At 40.1% G+C, this 22641-nt stretch overlaps 1 protein-coding gene across 2 annotated transcripts in view; it reads left to right on the forward strand.

Annotated features, from left to right (window-relative positions):
- Nucleotides 1-22641, forward strand: part of PRKG1 (protein kinase cGMP-dependent 1) — a 1248991-nt gene that overhangs the window by 865620 nt on the left and 360730 nt on the right. For both annotated transcript variants that reach the window (XM_059397429.1, XM_059397428.1), the window contains exon 5: nt 21171-21234. In XM_059397429.1, the coding sequence (XP_059253412.1) occupies nt 21171-21234 (64 nt within the window). The remainder of the gene's footprint in view (nt 1-21170; nt 21235-22641) is intronic.

A 22641-nucleotide genomic window follows, 5' to 3' on the forward strand; every position in this document is an offset into this window, starting at 1 on the left:
CTACCAGACATGTTTGGGCATGTATGAGTATTGAAGTCTAGAAGACAATTTTTATAAGATTTATTTATTTTAGAGAGCATGAGTGAGGAGAGGGGCCAAGGGAGAGAATCTCTTGCTGAGTGTGGAGCCCGAGGCAGAGGCTCCATCTCAGAACCCGAGATCATGACCTGACCAATATCAAGAGTCGGCTGTTCAAACCATTGAGCTATACACGTTCCCCTACAAGACATTTTAAGTGTGTGCATACCATCACAGCAGCAACATTTTCTGTGAATTCAGACACCTTTTATATTCCAACCTTACAGGACTCCACTGCTGTATGGAGGTGATCATGACTTCGCCCAGGGGATAAGAGAGAAATGGTTACTTATCAAAGGAAACAAATCTCTGGCACGGCATCTATGCTATTCAACCATCCTGTTAATCAAACAACCACTTGATGGATTAACATTTTTACTTCCCCTGGAGTTGTTTTGGAGTTTTAAAGGACACAGGTGTTTTCTTGGAGAGAAAATTGGCAGCATGTTCCCCCGGGCAGGTCTGTGTGTCAAAATGGAATTGGTTGAGATAATGAATGTCCTTTGAAAAGAACCTGTTGTGTTCATAGGAAGTTTTTAGGTCTGCTTATGGCTGTCTCCAACCTCAGTCTTCCTGTTATTAGTCCATTTGACCTTCCAGGTGCCCAAATGCCTTAAGACTGTCAGAGGAAATAAACAGGTTAAAAAAAAAATTGTGCTCGGTTATTAAAAAACTTTCTAGGAGAAAAGGCATTTTAAAACAGACCATTTTTTAAACTAATTTCCTGAAATTCAAGTATTCTTTCCTTTTGGGGGGAAAAAAAAGTCAGCTTCTTCCACTTCTAAATATCATTCATATAAATAATAAGAAATTCTACCAAATTTGGATGAATAAGATGAAGAGAATAGGATGTTCTACCAAAAACAGGCAAGAGGCAGGAATAGATTTATTTGAAGGAGTCATAGATTATGACAAAAGTTTGTTTATAGAGGAGACAAGTAAATATACTATCACTGAGATGATTTATTTATATGCCCTAAACCACCCCAAAATGTGGTGGCTTCCAACCACAGTGATCTATTTCTTTTCCTGATTCTCTGGATTGACTGGACTTGGTCCAGTCCTGCGATCCACGAGGCATCCCTGGAGTCCTATACAGATCTGGAAAGTCCAAGATGGCCTCACATCCTCCACAGTCTCTCCTCAGACTGCCAGTCACTACACCGTAGGCTGAGCTTCTCGATAGCTTGGTTGCTGGCTTAAAATAGCTAAGGTCTTTACATGGTCCAAAACTGGCATTTTGGACCCCATTCTTGGGTCCAAACAAGTCACTAAGTTAACCTAGGTTCAAGAAGAGACAAATCAACCTCCCGTCTTGATCAGAGGAGGAGCAGCAGGGAGAGTTTGGAACTCTCTTCTGCTCACTTCAGAGATGCCAATTCACTCATTCATGTCTGGATGGAGAGTCCATGGCATGCCTAACTAACACTGTTTAACCTTGTGCCCTGGATCCTCTCTTGGGGACGGGACATGTCTTGTTGAACTCTCTCATTTGCCTTCACCTTCACTACTGACTGGCTATCATGGTCTTTGGTGAGTTTCTTTACATTTCCGTGACTTATTCTTCTGAGTGAGTCCCTTGATGATCATTGCTTTAAATTTTCTATTAGGCATATTATGTGTTTCATGTAGGGTGCTTAGTGTGGGTTGATCCTCTTCTTGTACTTGGGACATATTTCTCTGTCCTCATTTTGTCTAACTCTGCGCCTGTCTCTGTGTGTCCAGAAAGTCAGCTCTGTCTCCTGATCTTTGATCTTGAGGGTAATGACCTTATGAAGCAGAGGTCCCAGAGTGCCCTCCAACACCATGTCCACTGTTTGTCAGGACCTACTGCTTCCGGGAGCATCTCCTATGTGTGTTGTGTGTGCCTTGTTGTGTTCCGTCATTTGCAGTGCCTCTTTTTGCTTGTTGTGGCAGCTTTTTGTCCCTGGCTAGTGTGGGATGAACTGTAACCAGGTACACAGTGGTCTGCTTGCTCAGTGAGACCTGGAGTTGCCGTTGTGGGGATTAGGCTGGGCTATGCAGATGGGCCAAGTGCATAGGGATGGAGTTTGCATTTGTAACAAGGTGTGCCTCAGGCTTCTGTAGTACCTGCAACCACAGCTGCTGGTGAGACCCAGGCCCTGCACAATGCATGGGTTGGGAGCCATGACACCAGTGAGATCTGCACTGGTTTTCAGGAGAAAGGTAGACTATGGCAGCCCTGAGCCCACTGTGCCTGGCAAGGGGAATCCACCAAAGTCTGGGGTCTAGAGTGGGGCTTGTGGGAAGCAAGTTAGATACCAAGTATGGGTTTTGCGCTGGTTCCTGCAGGTGGTCCTTATTTATGCCAGTGGCATGGGGAGGAGTGCAGGGGGAGAATGGTGCCTGCCAGCCTCTTTGTTCCTGGAAAGATCTGAGATCCCTGTGTCTTCAGAACACCCTCCATGATGAGTAAATCACTCTCCCATTTGCCCCCCAGTGCTTTTCAAACTGCCCTGTGTATGCTGTTTGGTGTGCTATCTCTTTAAGGGTAGGGACATGGCTTTCTAAGTCCATTGAAGCCCCAGAGCCAAGCCTGCTGATTTTTAGAATCCCAGCCTTGAAGTCATGCTAGTTCTAAGAAGTCATGACATTGCCCCCTTGCTTTCACAGCCAACTGGTATGGGGGTTTGTGTTTGTGCAGCCCTCCCGGCCCCCAGGTGACAGTCTGTTTCTCACCCTTCCCCAAACCCCAGGCTCCCTTCTATATGTGTGGCTGGCCAGAGTCTGTTGAAGTCTCAGATTGCATTTTCACTTTCCCACCTTCTTCCCTGGGGCCTCTTCCCTACCTTGGGTTGTGGAGTTTGTTCTGCTGGTCTTTGGGCTGTTTTCTGGGTTATTTAGGCTTCTGAGGGTTCTCTTGTTGTATCCACGAGACGAGGACAGCTTGGCACCCTCCTACTCCAACATCTTCCCAGCCAGCACTGCAGCCTTTTTAAATACCAACTTCTGCCACTTAATCTAAGCCATTGAAGAATCCAGAAGTTGGATTGTTAGCATTTTTACCGATACATTTTATTGAAGGGTGTTTTGTTTTGTTTTGTTTTAAAGTGTATTTTTGGGACCTGTGAATTTCCAGTACCTTTCATGTGAGATGGTTTGGTTTTTCACATCCTCTTGCTGACATCCATTACACTTCAATTATTCGAGATACAAGTTAAGGTTGCAACCAGAATCTGAAGTCAGGGGAGTGTTGGCACTAATGGCTGCCTTTGGCTAAAGCACTGCTTATTTGGATCCTAAAAAAGTCAAAGAGCTTATTGGCAGGTGTTGACACCTAAGTTAGATTAGTCCAACTAAATGTTTTGGCCATAAAATATTCCAGTTCAGAAAAAGGACCACGTCTCGTCTTACAGCGATCTCTGACATCTTGGCCCAAAGTGTTAATACTGCTTCTGCCTGGGATTTCATGGCACGTGCCATCTTGGAACCTTCCATCCCCGCCGCTATGGGTTGTGTAGACTTCACATGGAAGCAGCTTCAATTTCTGAAAGGGCCACTGGCTTTCCCCAGGGTGGTAGGGAAACCTACAAGCTTGGGAGTGGAGGCTGGAGGGTGATATTGTCAAACTTATATTTAACTCTCTAAGGTGTGCTAGCTAAGTGATCCAAGATTTTGGCTAATGAATCCCAGTCATGTTTGGTTGAGTTTCCACTGAAGTACCAGCTCTGGGTTTGAGTCCAGGATCAGTCACTTAGACCCAGGGAGATAAAGGGGTATGTGAATGGTTTCGGGTCCCATCTTTTCACATGCATGGTGTGGATAATGAGAGAACCTAAAGTGTGATTGAATAGTAAAGTAACATCTTTTATATAGAATTCTACTATCCTCATTGCACTGATAAGAAAACAGACTCAGGTTAATTAACTTGTTCAAAGTTGCATGGTTACTATTCTACTGTGCTTAGCACATAAGAACTGGTTTTTAAAATGTCGGAAATGTAGACATATGGTCATATCTTAAAAAAACACCATTAAGGTTGATTTGACATTTAATACCCCCCTATAGGCCTCTCACATTTAAGACTGTAGTTAAAGTAACAAACTTAAATTTTAATGAGAGCAAAAATATGTGAAGACTGATCTGAAATTATTAAATGCTTAAACATAGTATAATGGTGTTTTAATTGCCATTGTAAAGTGAGAGTGACCTAATTTTTGCCCCGAATAATTGACTCTCTTTCTATGCTTACTGTTGTGTCAGTTTATTTCTTTCAGGCCTGACAGATACAGAAGGCCATCTACTTGGTACCCATTCTCAGCTTTCTTATTGATCTGCCCTAATTCCTACATGTCTTATCCAAGTCACTCCTTTAGATTATGACATTTGTCAGAAATCAAAATGCCAATCTAAAAATATAATATAGCCCCCCATCATTGCTTACAGATATCATAGGATAAACCAATTTATCGATTAATATAGTCCATTGTCTGACTGCAAAAAAAATTATCTCCTACATGGTATTTATTCAATTAGTCACACAATAAGTTTAGGAAATCTGCATCAATTTAGGACTAAGCTGTCACCAAGCTTGCCTGAAAATTAATACCTATGGTAATAGAAGGAACATATATCATTGTATAAATTGTTTTAAATCCTTTTTGGCAGAAGACAGGTTGTTCATGTTCATAAATCACATAAAGCTGTTAGCAGGATACCTGAACTACAGTATATGGTGAATTAATGTTAGTGATGGTTATTATCATTGTTAAAGTAAGAAAAGCACTTGGCATACAAGTGCTTGATAACCACCCTTAACCATGTTATGTAAGAAGTCCCTTAAAAAATGAGTGATAATTACTAATAGTATGCTAAATCTTAAGCTGAAAGGGATTTAATATGCAGATCATATAAATTAATCCCAGTTCTCCCATCTGTTTCTGGGTAAGCTTTATAATTAAGGCAAAACTCTTAGAAGTCATGAATTTGATTCTTTTATTGACTTTTGAGCCTTACTGACAAAACTGCTTTATCAGAGGTTCCAATAATTGGTGTTGTTCTTTTTTTGAGGATGGAAATTTATTTCTCTGCATTCTTATACTTTCTAAAATTTTATTATAAAATCAAAAAAGAAAATATCTTGGTAAAGAATGGATTTAGGAGTAATATGGAATAAATAAAAAGATGATTTTTCTTGCATTCCAGAAAAAGGCACTTATTAAACAATTGTATTCAGAAATTATTTCCCAAGGGTAAAACTAGGGGCTTTGTTTGAAAAATTCAAACTGATATTGGAAGATATCAGTTCTTGATATTCTATCAAGAATTAATATGTGAAAGATGTTCTACACAGTGACCTTTGAATCCTGTTCTTCCTTGGGTTTATATACTTCTAAATGAGGGGTTTTATTTGTTAAGGGTTAACTTTCTCTTAGTATGTATTTCCAAGTCAAAAACAACAAAAACTATTGAACCTTGAATAAGATCTTTGGCTATGTGACCTGGCTTGACTGTTCCATCCCTCCAACTTTATTAAAACAGTTACTCCAAGATCACCTATCCCTGGATTGATTTTCAAAGGGAAAACATTTTTTTTCAGTCAACAAACATTGAGCATCTCCTATTGACCAGGCATTAAGCTGAACGAATTGGATGCTGTCCTTGACCTCAAGATGCTGACAGACCAGGGGAGGGTTTGGTAAACATTCCCTTAGAGAGCCAAGTAGTAAGTATTCTAGGTGGGAAGGTTGTAAAGACTGCATTGCAACTACACCACCACTATACCATGAAAGCAGCTATAGACCGTCTTTAAACCAGTAACATGGCTGTCTTCTATTAAAACTTGATATACAACAACAGGTGGTGAGCCGGTGAGCTGTTGGTGATTCTAGAGTGAGGCAGATGACTAAACTGGCTAGAGTGAGGCAGATGACTAAACAGGGATCGCTAAGGCTGAGGTAGACACAACTTACCTCAGGAGCTCATATGAGAGACATCAAGACCCCACTGCTTTGCAGATGTGCCTGTGCAGAGTCTACCAGGAATGAGGAGAAAGACAGGTGCGGAGATGAGGGAGATGCTCAAGCTAGGCTTTTCAGAGAAGATGGTGACTGAATTTCATCCTGAAAATGGGGACCGACTCACTATGAGACCATATTAAAGTCTACTGTACGTCGAGCCCAGGGACTTGTAAACTCTGTCACCTTAATATAAGCGAATGATTCCAAACTGTGTAGCATTGGATTTAGTTGCTATAAACTTAATAAATAATCTTGAATTAAGAGGTTATCTCTTTTCCCTCTCAGTTAACTTTCTAATTAAAAAAAAAAATTAAGACCCTTATATGTAAAGAACATTTTTAAAATTTCTATAGCTCAGAATTTCCTTATTTGGCTATGGAATCTTTTAATCTTTTTGTTTTTTTTTTTTTTTTTTAAATTTTTTTTTTTTTGTCACCATTTTGTACATTAATAGTTTTTTTTTTTTTTTTAAAGATTTTATTTATTTATTTGACAGAGAGAAATCACAAGTAGATGGAGAGGCAGGCAGAGAGAGAGAGAGAAGCAGGCTCCCCGCCGAGCAGAGAGCCCGATGCGGGACTCGATCCCAAGACCCTGAGATCATGACCTGAGCCGAAGGCAGCAGCTTAACCCACTGAGCCACCCAGGCGCCCCCATCAATAGTTTTTGATGTAGCGTTCCAAGATTCATTGTTTGAGTATAACACTCAGTGCCCCATGCAATCTGTGCCCTCCTTAATACCCATCACCAGGCTCAGGCATCCCCCCACTCCCCTCCCCTCCGGAACCCTCAGTTTGTTTCCCAGAGTCCACAGTCTCTCATGGTTCATCTCCCCCTTCAATTTCCCCCAATTCACTTATCATTTCCTTCCCCTAACATCCTCCATATTATTCCTTATGCTCCACAAGTAAGTGAAACCATATAATTGACTTTCTCTACTTACTTCATTAGCATAATCTCCTCCAGTCCTATCCATGTTGATGCAAAAGTTGGGTATTCATCCTTTCTGATGGCTGAGTAATAGTCCATTGTGTATATGGACCATATCTTTAATTACCCAAAAGATACAGATGTAGTGAAAAGAAGGCCACATGTACCCCAGTGTTCATAGCAGCAATGTCCACAAGAGCCAAACTGTGGAAGGAGCCGAAATGCCCTTCAACAGATGGATATGGAATCCTTTTGGTAGGGAATGTCTCTTTACATAGTGCAGAAACAATGTTTTGAATAGTGTGGCTTTGGAAATAGCCATAAACCAAGGGGGAAGAGTCCTACCTTCTGCTTGTCTATGGGCAAGTAGCTAGGTTCCAGAAGCACTTCAAACAGATGGCTGTCAAGTGTTTCAGTTCCTGGGTAATAGGTATCCAACCCCTGGCAGATGGAAATTGGAGCACGTTGCCAGGATTGTGACGTTTTAGGCAGATCCCCTAGCAACCTCATTTGGTGAACTGGGAACATTAGGGAAGTGGTAGAGTGATGGTGCCAAATCTTGGACAGTATCACTCCTAAAGGCTGTTGGCTTGTCCCATGACACTTCACAGGTAGGAACAAGAGATGTTACAGGCTCTGCCCACGTAGGACTCCATTGCACATTGACAATGAATCCTGTCCATGAGCCAGCGGCACCCTGTGGAGAAACACTGGTGGAAGGAAGACCTGGCCTCTGAGGGCAAGGGATCACGCCTCCCAGGGTTCCAAAGATAGGGTAGAAACTCACGGCAGAAGCTTTTAGGCTGATTACCATTAGTGCAACATGAAACATTGAAAGGTTATATGCTGTTTTTTTAGTTTTAATAATCAGATGTAACTTGTCGAATTCCCTAAAAACCCATCGGATTCTATTTTTGCGTAGGCGCAGGCTGTTGGAAGATTTACAGAGCAAAGATAAGGTACAGTGTGGTCTTCCAAAGAAGCCACAGGGTTAGAGGCTATTAAGCATTTCTGAGGTAATTTAATCACGTATGTCATCAGCGCCTCTCCTCATGGCCGTGGCGGCTGTGGCACAAGGGTGACCTTAGTTCTGATTTTGAAAGCAGCTCTTCAGTGTATTTTTTTTTTTTTCCTCCCAAAAGCTCTTCTAACAGATTTTAAAGAAGGCTCTATATCAATAAATAATTTTCTTTTCTGAATTTTTCTTGAGTAAATAGCCTTAATGCAGTAGTCCTGTGGTTTCTGAAAAATAACAAGCAGAAGATCTTTTGCACAGACTAAGGTTGCCAGGAAGAAGTCACCTGTTTTGAAGTATAAGAAGTGGCCTGTCCTCTGGGCTGATGCAACCCCTTCCAGGGTGAAATGGGGGGGGCATGCTGAGGGGAGGCGGTAGGCTGAGCGTGAGCTTGCATTTGTCCCCAGGCAGGTGCCTTGGGGCAGTGTGCAAACTGCACCATCTTGGCCCCAAATCACTATCATTTCATCGTATTTGGCTTCATTGCATATATTCCTTTAACTTGCACGCTTTTGAGTACCTGCTACGTGATGCGCTCTGTTAAGTGTAGTATTACACAAGCTCAATGGTAGGTCCCTTTAACTGGGTGCTTGCCCGATGGCGGCTTCTTTGCTAAGTGCTTCCTACTTACTTATACTCACAAGTGTCCCATGAGCTAGGTAAATTTTGTTTTCATTTTCTGATCAAGGAAGCTAAAGCCTTAAAATATAATATAACAAAATAACATAGCACAGCAGAAAACATAGCGCAGCAGAAAACACAGCATAGCAGAATAATATAGCACAATAAAATAACACAGTAACAAATAAAATGATAAGAAATGATCTAGGTGGGAAAGAATTCACTTCAGAAAATAAGCTGGACTGATTCTTTGTGGTTATTTTACATTCTCACTTACCAACTGAAAACAATTGGTAAAGCTGTCAACCTTGCTGTGCGTTAAAATCATCTGGGAAGATGTTAAAACCTTATCTTGGATAACATGGATGAACCTTGAAGACATTAAGTTAAGTGAATTAAGCCTGTCACCAAAAGACAAACACTGTAAAATTGCATTTATACGAAGCCCCTAGGGGAGCCAAATTCACAGAGGCAGAAAGTCAAATGGTGGCCGCCAGGGGCTGGGGAGAGAGGAGAATGGGGAGTTCATGCTTAATTGGTATAGTTTCAGTTTGAGAGGCTGAAAAAATTGTACAGATGGAGGACGGTGATGTTTGCACAACACTGTGACTTTATTTAATGCCATTGAACTGTACACCTAAAAAACATTAAAATGATAAAACTATGTTATAGATTTATATTTTATTACCACTTTGAAAAATATATTGCTTTCTTAGAATCCACTCCATGACTTGTTGAATCTGAATTCCTAATGACTTTCAGGTTTGGAAACCACAGTTCTAGGACATTTTGAACAAGGGTTTGGTCTAACGGGTTAGTCCGTACTTTGGAAAAGTCAGTGATTTTGCAGAATTAACATTAAAATCAAACTTGGAAGTTTGTAGCTGGATATTTCATAGTTCTAGAAGATCCTATTTAAGACTGTACTATCAGTATTTTTATTGTGCTTATGTAATGTGATCGCTGGTCTTTGTTCAGTGGCAAGCAAATTTGTCTCACACAGTATTTCATGGCATCTGAGATTGCTCAGGCCAGAAGGATTATTTCTGTATTAGAGGTGAAAACAGACTCCTAGAGCTCAAGAGACTGGCGTCTCTCACACATGCTGCTTAGTGTGAGGGTCGTAGGAAAGATACCTCTCTGATGGGAATAGAACCCTTGTCTAAGTGAAAATTGCAGGGATAACAGTTTTATAGGTTTTCTTTTTTTAAGCATTGAATTGTAGTTCCTGCCATCAATTACATTAGTCATTTGAATGGAGAAATGTCAGATGACTAAAGAGATGTGGGAGAATGTCCTAGAAGGGTTGACATGACAGAAGGTGTGCAGGGGGTGTTGGGCTGCAGCACTCATGGAGGACACTGAGGGCAGGGCAGAAGAGGACAAGGACCTAGAGCTGCCTGTCCCGGAGCCCTTTACTTCAGAGGGGTGCCTCCCTACTCTCTCCTGGGTAGAGTCCCTGCTAGACCACATGCGGGGATCTGGACCCTGGAAGTCCATTGCCCGGATAGCTTTGAGCTCACTTCCAAGGTCTGCTTGGACCTCTCCTCAGCTCCTTTCTTCCCACTCTGCTATTGTCGACCCCATGTCCAAGTGCAGACGAGACAAGTAGCTGTGTCTGTGTGTGTGTTGTGGGAAACGGTGGTTGTTGTGGACAGTGCTTGGTTGCATAAGACATCAGGCCTCTGCAAATACTAGTGATGGATTTATTTATTCATATATAAATTGCTGAAAATTTTTCCCGTTACTACACCCCTTCCTCTTTTCCAGACAGATCTGCAGGCCTTCTCTCTTTTTTTTAATCGACCATATTTGGCATATAACATTACAAATTTAAGGTGTACACTGTGTTAATTTGATACATTTAAATATTGTAATTTGTTTGCCATTGTGACAATAATTACCTCCATCACATCATTCTTCTAGAGCTGGAATAATTAAGCTCTAGACTCTTAGCCAGTTTACTTGCCTGGATTTACTACACTGGGCATTATGACTTGCCTACTAATATTTTTATTTACTGTTGTCAGTTTGTACCCTTAAATATCTGTCTTATCTCCACCCCCCTTCCCTATGACCTGGTAACCACTATTTTACTGGGTTTTGGGGTTATTTTTGTTTGTTTTTGGTTTTTTGTTGTTTTTGCTTTTTTTGTTTGTTTGTTTTGTTTTGTTTTTATCAAAATGGCTTTTTTACATTCCACAAATAAGTGATATCTTAAAGTACTTGGCGCTCTCTGTTTGACTTTTCTCACTTGCAAAATGTGCTCAGGGTCCATCCATGCTGTAATGGCAGACGTCTTCCTTTCTCATGGCTGAATACTAGTCTGTGTCTATCACCTCTATATGTGTGACTCTATTACATAACCCATACCATAGAGACACCTGTGTATCTATGTCTCACGTAATCTTTATCCACTCCCTCCATTGGTGGGTTCCTTAGGCTGTTCCTCTGTCTTGGCTTATGTGAATAATGCTGCAGTAAACATGTGAATTTCTTGATCTGAGAATTTGTGGTCAATACTAGACACTTCTGGAAGATAAGATGCTCTCTATTTTTTAAAGCCTAAATGCATTTAATGAGATTGCAGAGTGTCTGGAGTCAAATGGAGAAAGAGAAGACCTTGTAAATCATTCTCCAGGAATGGATTTCTCTGCACAGACTCACCTGGGAAGGCTAACTAGAAGCATCAGGGTTCCCCGCTTGACCAAAGGTCCCCTTTGTCATCTATGGGCACAAGAGCAGAGAGCCATTGGACATCAAGTGTCTTTGGTGACCTTGAAAGCAGAGAGATGAAAGATTTTACTTTCTACCTTCTGGGTATGACCTGACTCTTGGGTTGGGTGTGACCTTGAGGAAGGCCTGAACAATGAATGTCTTCAGAGAAGACATACCTGAGAAAGAAGGGTTCCTACCCCAGATCAAATATACCTTAATTGAAGAGAGTGAAGAAATGTGCATTTCTAGCACTCTTGAGTCTATAATGAGATTATATTATTAGAACATTTATTTTGATTATTGAAGGTCTTAAACAATGATAACTTTTAGAACAAAAATATGTTTATAATTGTGGTGGCTGCTGAAGTTTATTGGATGTTTCCTATGTGCCAGGAACCTTCTTAATACTTAATATCTGCTATTTTGCTTATGTTCAACACAGCCCTATGCAGTGGGTGGTAAGATCTATCCCGCCTTTTTTTAAGGGAAGGAGGCTGAGACCTCGAGAAGTCAAACTGCTTGCAAGGGGCATAGCTAGTAATTAGCAGCAGAGCTTAACTCAGCTTGATTCTCTTCCATCCGGAGGCCCATATGCTTACTCACTACCCACCGGTCCAGGCTAAGGCGTTTGCATTGTATCATGCAGATGATAAAATTATACCTTAATGATGTCTCCATAATGGTTTGCTTTATTTCAAGTATCTTTATACACAGGAAAAATGGTAATTCTTAGAATCTGGTGAGATAAGAGCTAGCCTTTGGAGGTTGGAGCCATTCATTGGGTGGTAAGAGCTGAATGCTGCCGACAGACAATAAATCTGGCAGTGATGAGTGAGTAATACACAGAGGGGGCCACAAGAGACTCCAGGAAGGAAGATCAGTTACAAGACCATTGCAGAGCAGACTGAAGCAGGATTGATGCCAAATGATCTCATCAGGGGAGCAAAGTATGTTGGATGGGGGGAAGCATTGGTGAGCTCATTAAGGGGAAGGCTCAGGTATCTGTGAGATGAAGAAGGACCCTTACTTAATCCTTCATCGGTAGAAATTGGTTTCCTTGGTAAGTCAGAGATTTCCGCTTTTATTCAATTGGCATGAGCTGTAGGAAGCCATTGGCGCAGAAATAAATAGTACCTGTCGATATTCTTGGCATTCAACTTGATACTGAGCTGATTTCTTATAGCAGAATATAAAGGCTTCCTGTCTCCAAATGCTACCTGAAGATAAGTTCTGCCACCTCGTGCTGTGCTCTTGGTAGAGGACACTGATGAACTAGCTCCACACTTAGTTTGGCTGGAGATGTCTTCCCTTAGACATATGGGACTACATCTAATACTCTGATGATATTTAAAAATGAAAACCTGATAAAGTCAAGCCCTTTGCTACTTAGTAGGTTTGAAAACAAATTGTGGGGTATGAAAAATAAACTGTTCTTACAGATTGCTGACCACAAAGTCCTCCTCCACCTCCCTCCCTCTGATCCCACATCCAGTCCACCGGGAAATCACGCTGCCTGATCTGACCCTATCACAGAGCTCAAGTGCCAACTGCTTCCCCCTTTTGCAAATGCATCTGTCAGATGGGAATTGAGGTTCCTCGCTGATCTAGAGTCTCTACTGTGGCTGCCTGGCCATTGGCTCTCCACAGAATTGGCTCTCCACAGAGCTGGGAGAGGGTCCTTTTAATTTGGGAGCGAGACCTTGCCACACCCACTCAGAACCCTGCAGTGTCTGCACGTTTCACTCAGATGGAAGCCAACTCCTTTGGGGGGTGAGAGGCACATGCTCCTTCGTGATCTGCATTTTCCCCCTTCCCTCTTGATGCCTGTGCTCTTCCATTCTCACCCAGCCGTTGAACTCTGGACACTAGAGCCCCACCGTGCTGCTCCTGGAATCCACTAAGGGCTGCAGACCCCTTGCCCTCCTGGTTCCTCTACCTGGATCCTCTCTCTTAGATCTGTGGTTAACTGTCCTTCCCACCGCTCAGATGTCTATGACAATCTCACATTATCAATGAGGACATCCTAATCCAGTTCAATCTTTCATTTTAAACCCCCTCCCATTGTAATCCCTGCTACCCTGTGGGACTTTTTGTTTTGTTTTGTTTTGTTTGTGGAAAATGCTGGAGCCCTAACCTATAGTGCTCTATGATATATACATGAGTGTAAAATATCACATGTACGATATATGTTATGTTTACTATTTACTAGTTCTTTGATCAATACACAGGAACCTTTGCATTTGTTGATGAATCCCAAACACCTACAACAATTCATGGTCCCTAATAGGCACTCAAGTTTGAGGGAGTAATAAATAATTGAATTAAACCAGTATTTTAACAACACTAAAAATAGTTTTCTTTGAAATGGACCCATCAGGTATGTTTTATTTAGCTGGAACCATGATTGTGTATTTTGTAATACTGTGTTTGACAAAATATATAGTCCTAACACAGAAAATCTTGAAAACAGAAAGATAAAAGGAAAAAAATAAAAAAGATTGTTACTCCACCTAACGTACTCGTTACCTTTGTGATACTCTCCAGCAAAGACTCTCTACTTGTAACTATAAGCGGATTTAGTAAAAACAACTATCTGAGAGTCTCCATAATTTTTGTCACATTTTCCTTGTAATAATATCCTGTAGGTATTCCATGTCGTACATGGTTTTTATCAATAAATCACATCAGTGGTTCCCCAACTTATGTGGGTTGTATGTATCAATATTTACAATATTAGGAGGTAAAAATGAGAATATTTAAAAATGTTTACTAATACATTTAAACATGCCAAAAATACTGTATTTTAACGTAAAGTAGCCGATTTTTAATAAAGATGACTATATCTTCCCAAAACAAACAAACAGAACTTAGTGCAAATAGAAGTTTAAGTTTACATTTTTGCCAATCTGTCAGTATCTGGCTTAGTGGAAGAGATTCTCATATTTGCTTCTGTATTCCATCTGTTAAATTTCTCTTGTTCTGGTTGAACTATATGAAAAGATCATTCCCAGAGGGAGATGTAATAGGAAAAGGGAGAAGTAAGCTGATGGTCTTTTCAGCTAATTTTGGATGTTCTTATTTAATATTATAGCATTACCCAACAAGTGGTAGTTTATTAAAGGTTAATTACAATATGGAATGTGAAATAGTTACTACATTAAGATCCATTGATTCATCTTGTACTTTGAATAGATCTTTCTTCATGCATGATTTTGTAACATCATGCATCAATCATCTGGAAAATACTGGTTCACCAAGTTATACAGAATTCCCAATTAAAAAAAAAAACCCTCCTATTTGATAATATCCACCTATCATTGATATCTCATCAGAAGAGTCTTCGAGAATCAGAAAGGTATTGAGCCCAAAGTGGCAGATAAGGTTTGTCGGATGTTTTAATTTTCATTTGAGAGTTTACATCTTATCATTGGCAACAAATACTGCTGGTTTTTTGGATTTTTGGTTTTGTTTTGTTTTGTTTTTGAAGTCATGGGCTCACTTTGTTCTTTTTGAAGAATTGTCTGCCAGATCCTCAAATCTGCATAACCACAGTTGGTTGGTCACTGCCAAGTAAAAATGATGTTCCATATAAAAAGTGGAACTCTTCATCTTGCAACTCCAACAATTATGCAAGTGATTTTCCCTGAGACAGCCGTCGTGCTTCAGTAGCCCCAGAAGGGCTGTAAGTGGACTTGTCACTTTGTTACAGTGTTCAAAAAAACACATATTCAAGCGTTGAAACATGATAAAATGAATAACTCTTACTGTTGCATCAAAAATGTTTGAAAGTAACTCTGGCATTTATTTAACTTCTAACTGTAAGTGGTGATGAAGAACTTAATGGCACCTGCAGCAGTTTAGTGTTACTGCCTTAATTTGTGCTGAGGGGCCACAGCTGCTCCTGCACCATCTATGTAAATATCAGCATCACTTGTGCCAGGGTAAACCATCATCATGGACAGTTATTCCAAAGGGAGCAGCCAGTACCACAGGTGTCTGTTGCCAAGTGCTCATCGAAAAGATGATTTTTTTTTTTTTTTTGATGATCAGTTGGTTCTGATATCAAATAAATACAACCAAAGGAGCAAGTCTAGCCACGGCTATAGATGCATCCATTGGTACAGCAAAAGTACATTTCTGTAAAAAAGATCTCAACTCCTTTTTGTCCTTGCAGCTCTGTTTTAAATGCAAGAAGATACTGTATCATTGGACGGAGACAGTGCAATGCTTTCTTGTACTGAGGTCATCCAGCAGGCATGGAGTCAAGTCTGCGTGGCTTCAGGGGTCTCTGAGTTGTCCTGGAGGTCATTCCAGCCAGGACTTAATGATCACTCATCCTGTAAAATGCTCTCCTTCTTAATCTGAGAAGCGTACCAAATCAGTTTTGTTTCTCAAAACTTCATCATGAATACATTTAAAAGCTCAATTTCCTTTTCTCTGAAAAGGAATTTGTCCATGATTGGGCTCAAAATGACATAACTAGCATGATAAAGTTAATTTTGAAATACTCTGTTGTGTAAGACAATAAGGTAAATTGTAACATTGAGGGGGAGAACTAGCTATTGTCATATTTTCCTCATTTATAGTGTTTCCAGATTGCTTTGGACAAGATTTATCCATCCATGAGTCAGAAAATTCTCTGATGTGTCCTTTATGTTTTTCGGTGTCTTTAGGTTTAGAAATTGGCAGCTGTAGTTTGAGGAGTCTTCCATTCTCATGTTTCAAAGTAGTGATCCATCCCTAAAAGTGAACAAAATAATAAACTTTCTTTTATTAAGTTCTTAATACCAATAATCACAAAATTCTAGAATTATAACCGCGTTAGATAAAATTTTTACAGTTAGAAATGTTTTTGAAGGGGCACCTGGGTGGCTCAGTGGGTTGAAGCCTCTGCCTTCAGCTCAGGTCATGATCTCAGGGTCCTGGGATTGAGCCCTGCTTCAGGCTCTCTGCTCAGTGGGGAGCCTGCTTCCCCCTCTCTCTCTGCCTGCTTTTGATCTCTGTCAAATAAATGAATAAAATCTTTAAAAAAATGTTTTTGAAGAAAAAATATAAAATGATTACTGCAACAGAAGTTATCCAAATGTGTTTTCTTCTTCTTCCTCTTTTTTTTTCTTTTTCACCTTGACACAAGGAACATGTATCAAGCCTGAATAACCATAGTTACTTAGGAGTTCAAAATAATGATATGTTGGACAATAATAAAGTTACATGTGTGAAAAATGTCTAGTAAGAGCCCAGAATTACTGAAATTATACTGAGTTAATTTCTGCAAATAGCACACATATCCTAAACCTACACACTACCTTAAAAAAAAAAATTCTAGGAAACACAAGAGCTTACAAGCATAAGTATATATAATATATAATATGTGTTATATATTATGTGTTTATTATAAATGTGTATATATATGAAATCCACACATATATATCAAAGTGATGTCATCATTACCATATGTCATGGAGTCTCTGGGGGATTCTGTGGTACATATGTGAAAACTAAGGTGAAAAAGGCAAATTACAACTTAAACTATTTGCTTTGACTTTAAGAAACCCCTCAAAAAGGTCTAGCATAGCCTCTCAGATCACCTTCCAAGAACTTCTATATACGATTATGTTATTTTGTATATATTGCATATGCAATATATATGCAATCTATCTATCTATCTATCTAGATAGATCATCAACACATGGCTGAGATATAATTTTTTCTACTTGGATTTCCTTTCCCCTCTGTTGTAACTTTGAAGGAGTGGATTAGCAAAAATAAAATCATTAAGGTAAATTCAGAATATGGGACATCCAATGAGACCATGGTCCCAGTGTCTTCCAAAAGTCAATGCCATGAAGGCAGGGTGGAAGGATCTTTTAGAATAAGAGACTAGAAGAATGTAACAGCCATAACCAATGTGTAGAATCTTACTGGATCCTGGTTTGGGAAGAAAAAACAAACCAGGAAAGACATTTTTGAACAATAATATTTGAATATGAAACATACTAGATGGTATCCAGAATCGAAGTTGATTTTCTGATTGTATTATAATGTATTATAGTTATTTAGGAATGTGTTCTTATTTTTAATAAGTGAAGATTAGGGGTAAGGTGATATCTTCAACTATCAAATATTTCATCAAAATATCTATAAGCCTTTTTATCACTATACAGGTAGGAAAAGACAAACTGAGGGTAGAAGAAACAAAGATGGTAACAGTTGCAAATCTGGATAGTAGGGATACAGGTGATTCTTGAACTATTCTTTCAGCCTTTCAATTTGTTCAAATGTTTTCATAGTAAAAATCAAAGAATAAAAAAAAAATCAAAATATAAAAAAAAATCAAAAAAATTATTTGTTAACAAATCTCATATTCTTAATACTATTCATATCCAAATCATTGTATAAAAGTATATGGAACTGGTTTGAAAGTTGCATGAAAAGCTGCATGAGGCATTTGCTAATAATACTTTTACTGTAAACTGTGTAGCTCAGTGGGTAAGTGACGAGCTCCGTGTCCTCATCATTCACCTACATCGAGTGCTATGATCTCAGGCAAATTCTCAAGGTGGTGCTTGTCAAATTTGTGAAATGGATTATTTCAGAAGGTGGTTGTGAAACGAACCTTCATGCTTTCTGTGATATCCCTAGCCTAGTGCCTGGCAAATAGAAAGCACTCATCTCATCTTCACTTATTGTCATTGCAAATACCAAGTGCTTACTTCAATCTGTTAGAAAAGCCAGTGGTGAGGCACCTGGGTCGTGCTGTCTGTTAAGCATAGGACTCTCAGAATTGGCTCAGGTCATGATCTTGGGGTTGTGAGACTGAGCCGTGTGTCAGGCTCCCCACTGACTGGGGAGTCTGCTTAAGCTTTTCCTCTCTTTCTGCCCGTTCTGCTCCCTCCTTGCCTCCCTCCCTCTCTCTCTCTAAAATGAATCTTAAAAAAACTTAAAAAGCCACTGGTGAAGCTTTACATATATTAAATCATGTCTATTACATTACATTACATTCAAATGTGTTCTATAACTTCAGGCCTATTGAAAGTCCTTAGGGAGCAAAATGTTTTAATAGATATGTAAGATTTACTTGTAATTAGCATGCAAATAATTATAATTATTTTTACATACATTTAAATATCCTCCTCTACTGTTGAAACATGTTCTCAAAGTTTGTCCTGATAATTATTTTGCCTTAAGTTTTCTAAATCATAAACAACTTCATCTTGAATTATATGTCCATATCAGTGGAATCTTTTGATGTATTTGGGAGAAATATAACCACATTTCATGGGTAGAATTCCAAATTATGAGTATTCTCAGTTCTTGGTGTTCAAGCTACTGGTAACCAATAATTCTTAAAGAGCAAATTATATGAGAGACCTTATGAAGTGTTTGCAGTAATAAATATCTTAAGATTTTAAAGATGGCTCCAGAAATGTTTTCAGAGCAATTTTCTAAAGTGGAGTTATTTATTTTTTTAATTGCTTTCTATTTTGTTCAATCTAGAAGTTCTCTAGTTGTTATGGATAGTTTTTTATAGTCTTTCTTCTTAAAAATCACCCTTAATTTTTGTTAGTAACAAGTGCTGCTGAAGGCTGTGAGACATTTAAGTAGGAGATCATGATAAGTATACAATGGAACATTATTCAAGCATGAGAAAGAAGGAATCCTGCAGTTTGTATTTGCAGCCCGGGATGGACCTTGAAGGCATTATGCTAAGTCTACAGGCCAGACTGAGAAAGACAGATACATTGTGTCATGTAAATGTGGAACCTAAATAAAAGTCAAGCTCAGAGAAAGATCCAGTAGAAAAATGGTTGCAGGGCGCTGGAGGGTCTAGGACACAGGAAAAGGCTAGTAAAAGAATACAAATTTTCAGCTGTGGTTTAGGATGAATAAAGTCTGTATCTCATCTGTAATTCCGTGAGGATGATCTATCCCACTGTGAGTTATGCTAAAGGAGGACAACTGGAATGTTTTCCACCAAAAAAACCCAAAAAACTTGTGACCGTTGTGTTAATGAACTGGATGGGAAGCGCCCTTTACGATGTGTATTATAGCATGATGATGTACACTTTCAATATCTTCTAATTTTGTTATACCTCAAAGCTAGGGGAAAAAAATGAACTTGTAGAAGGTAATGTAAAGTGCCCCCCTAAAACTTAATGTTTCCGTTTCCATTTAGTGTATTACATAGTCAAGCAAATATATATTTTTTTCATAGATAAGAACTCTGAGGAACACTGAAGTATTATTGTTATGGCTTGGCATAGACATAGCCATTGTTGAAATAAATAGCGGAGCCCCTGTCTAAAGAAGGGGGCTAATTACAATGAAAGGAGAAAAACTCAGTTATAGTTTGTTTCCTGCAAATACCCACTGGGAGGGGGGCATTCTATTGGTTCTTAGATCTTAGGAGACTCGGAGATACAGCTCATTAAAAGAACAAGGAAGGGCTAGATTTTTCAATCTGCATCACTTCGGGTAACAGCTTCTTCTGTCTTCCTCTCTTTCTGAGATAAGTTCCATCCAGCTGCTGAAATAGACTGCCTTCTGGAAATTAAAACCCATGTGGCCAAGGCTGCAGCAGTAAATCTGGTGGAGCAGATGGTCCTGGGTGAATTGTTCTACCTCTTTGTAAAACCCTGGGATTTTACCAATAGGCTTTACATTAAGTAATAGGAATCAGAGTGACAAATTAACAGAACTTCCATGCTTACATCCAAATAGTAGTCTGTGGCTTCTTTCATTGTTTCTTTCTACTCAAGCTGGAGTAATTTGCTAAGTCAAAAATCAGATATATAAACGTGTATGTGTTGATTTAGCATCCTCTCTCTATTCAAGCACCGAGATGGGATTAAATGGGAATTTAGTTCTATATCCCAGTTAGATTTTCCAGTGGTGCTTCACAAATTATGTGTTGATGAAGTGTTTTTTTTTTTAAATTTTTTAAGTTTATTACTATTTCAAATATAAAATAACTCATGGGTTTATGCATTTAACATCACTCAGTATTTTCATTTGCTGGTCAGTGGGGGGGGGAAATAAGAGGAGGAAAGAAGAATTAATAAGTTTCCTGGTCTACCGAGTCTGGTTTTTTTCTCCACCCTGTCTGATCTGATCTTTCTAATTGTCACAGGAAGCATTCACACATCTATGCTTTCATAACTTTCCTCAGCATCCTCTATTGAGTTATTTGTAAATAATAGAAAACGCAGGGGTTAAACAAGACCAATAAATCTTTCTTCTTTTTGTGGAGTTTAAATCCTAACAGGGAGAACACCCAGGAACAAATACCCGATTAAGTATCTAATGACGGTATTAGCAAGGGATACAGGAGCTCATGGTGGGAGAACTTGACCTAGCTGGAGGGAGTTGGGGAGAGAGGAAGCTTCCAAGGTTGTTGGATGAATGCTTGAAGGTCTGAGATGGAGCTGTGTCCTAAAGCATGAGCAGGAGTTGGTCTGTAGAAGGACTTTTTGCCTGTGTGCTTGAGTGAACGTGCTTGTGCATGAGTGTCTAGAGGGACCCAGAGAGGCAGAAGGAACAGTGGTAGATCTAGTGACACAGACTGATAAGGAAAAAAGTGGTTTTCTGCCCATTATCACTGAGGCATCTGTGGTCCCACAGGTAATTATCAGTGGGATTTGAGCTCAGTTCTGTTCAGACTCCAAGTTCTTTCTAGTACAACATTCGTTTTCCTTGTTGGTCATCAAGCCATGCTTAAGTTCCTGCTTTATCTTTATCTGCAGGTTCTTTGTCCTGAAATGCATTTGCACATTGGTGCCTTGTTTGTGAAAGAATGTTGCTTCAGCATCATCTCTTTTGTTTTTCAGTGTCCCAACATTCCAGAGCCTTCCTGAAGAAATCCTCAGTAAGCTTGCCGATGTCCTTGAAGAGGTAATTGTTTTTTGTCCTTGAACTTTTGGAGATGGGAAATAGCCCAGCACAGCAGTGTGAAGTCGAGTCATGTACTACAGAAACCTTGTAAATATTTTTATGCTCCAGGATGAGCTCTCTACTTGGCTTCAAATAAAAAGCAGCTCAGCACATCTGTCACTTATCCACAGTTAGAAATGTGCAAATCAACTGAGCGACAGAGGGAGGGAAACCTCCTTGTGGCAAATAGAGAATGTGACTTTGAATTCCAAGAATAAGAGCTAGAGTATTTCTCTAACTACAGTCAGTAAACCAGGATTGCATTAATTACCCAGAATGCTAAAGCTTTGGATGAGCCAATTTACATCAGGGCTTAGTGGTTAGATAGTGTTGTAGTAGTGTCTGAGTGTATTGGATACACCTTGGTTGTGTGCCTGCATGTAGGAAGATCACTGTTACTTATTCTCTGAACCTGCAGAGCTCAGGTGGTCTTGAGTGAGCTCAAAAGGATAAGGTCTCTGGTGCCTCCAGAGACCGGGAAGGAAGGGTACTGGGGTGCAGTGCGGGTCAGTGGGGTGATGGGGGTGTAGTAGGAGCTGGAGGAAAGTTGTGGTATCCTTTTTCCTCAGTGATCCAGAATGAAAGGCCATTCTGAAAATGAGGAGGGGGCAGAGGTATGAGAGGTTTGTGGGCAGATGAGAAGGCAGGAGAAAATGGAGCTGTGTTTGAGCTAGAACAGTGTGATGGCCAGGTATGCTCCTGAGCCACTGGATGTTAACCAGCCAAGCCTAAATTAAACAGGCAAGGACGAGTTCATTTAAGACTCGGGGACAGAGCTCAAGCTGGACTCTGCTGGAGCAAAAGGTGGCAAGAGTTTTCAGTGTGGCACTGAGGTAGTGGAGAGGAATATGGTGGGATTCTTCCTGGGGGAGGTGGGGCAGTGTGATGAGGCCATTAGCATTTGCTCATCATTCCTTCTGGAAGGTGGGGTCCCTATTCTCCATAGACACATGGATGGGTGTTTGGCTAGGAAACCAGGAGTGGTGGAGGGAGAGAATGGGGAGCTGTGCAGCAGGTGCAGGCAGGATGGTGGAGGCTGACCATGGGAGATCAGCGGAGCGAGGAGGGGGAGGCACTCGGGGAGGAGTGGGGCCAAGAACAGATGGTGCATCAGGGGGTTTGAGTCTCTGGAGGCTGAAGAATTGTTGTAGGGGTGCGTTAACAGGAGTGAAATGTTTTTCTCTCTGGCTCCTCACCCTCCTGGTCATTCAATGATCTCCAGAACCCGAGAAGTGCCTATATACACATTCTTCATTCCACGCCTATGGAAGAGGGCTTTCCTATGATTCATTGGTCTCCCTTGTCAACTATGTGAACGCATAGTAAAGCACATTTGAGTCCTAGGTTCGGGTATAAAGAATTCACAAG

Source organism: Mustela nigripes, chromosome 4, assembly GCF_022355385.1.
Source record: "Mustela nigripes isolate SB6536 chromosome 4, MUSNIG.SB6536, whole genome shotgun sequence".
NCBI classification, from domain to species: Eukaryota; Metazoa; Chordata; class Mammalia; order Carnivora; family Mustelidae; genus Mustela; species Mustela nigripes.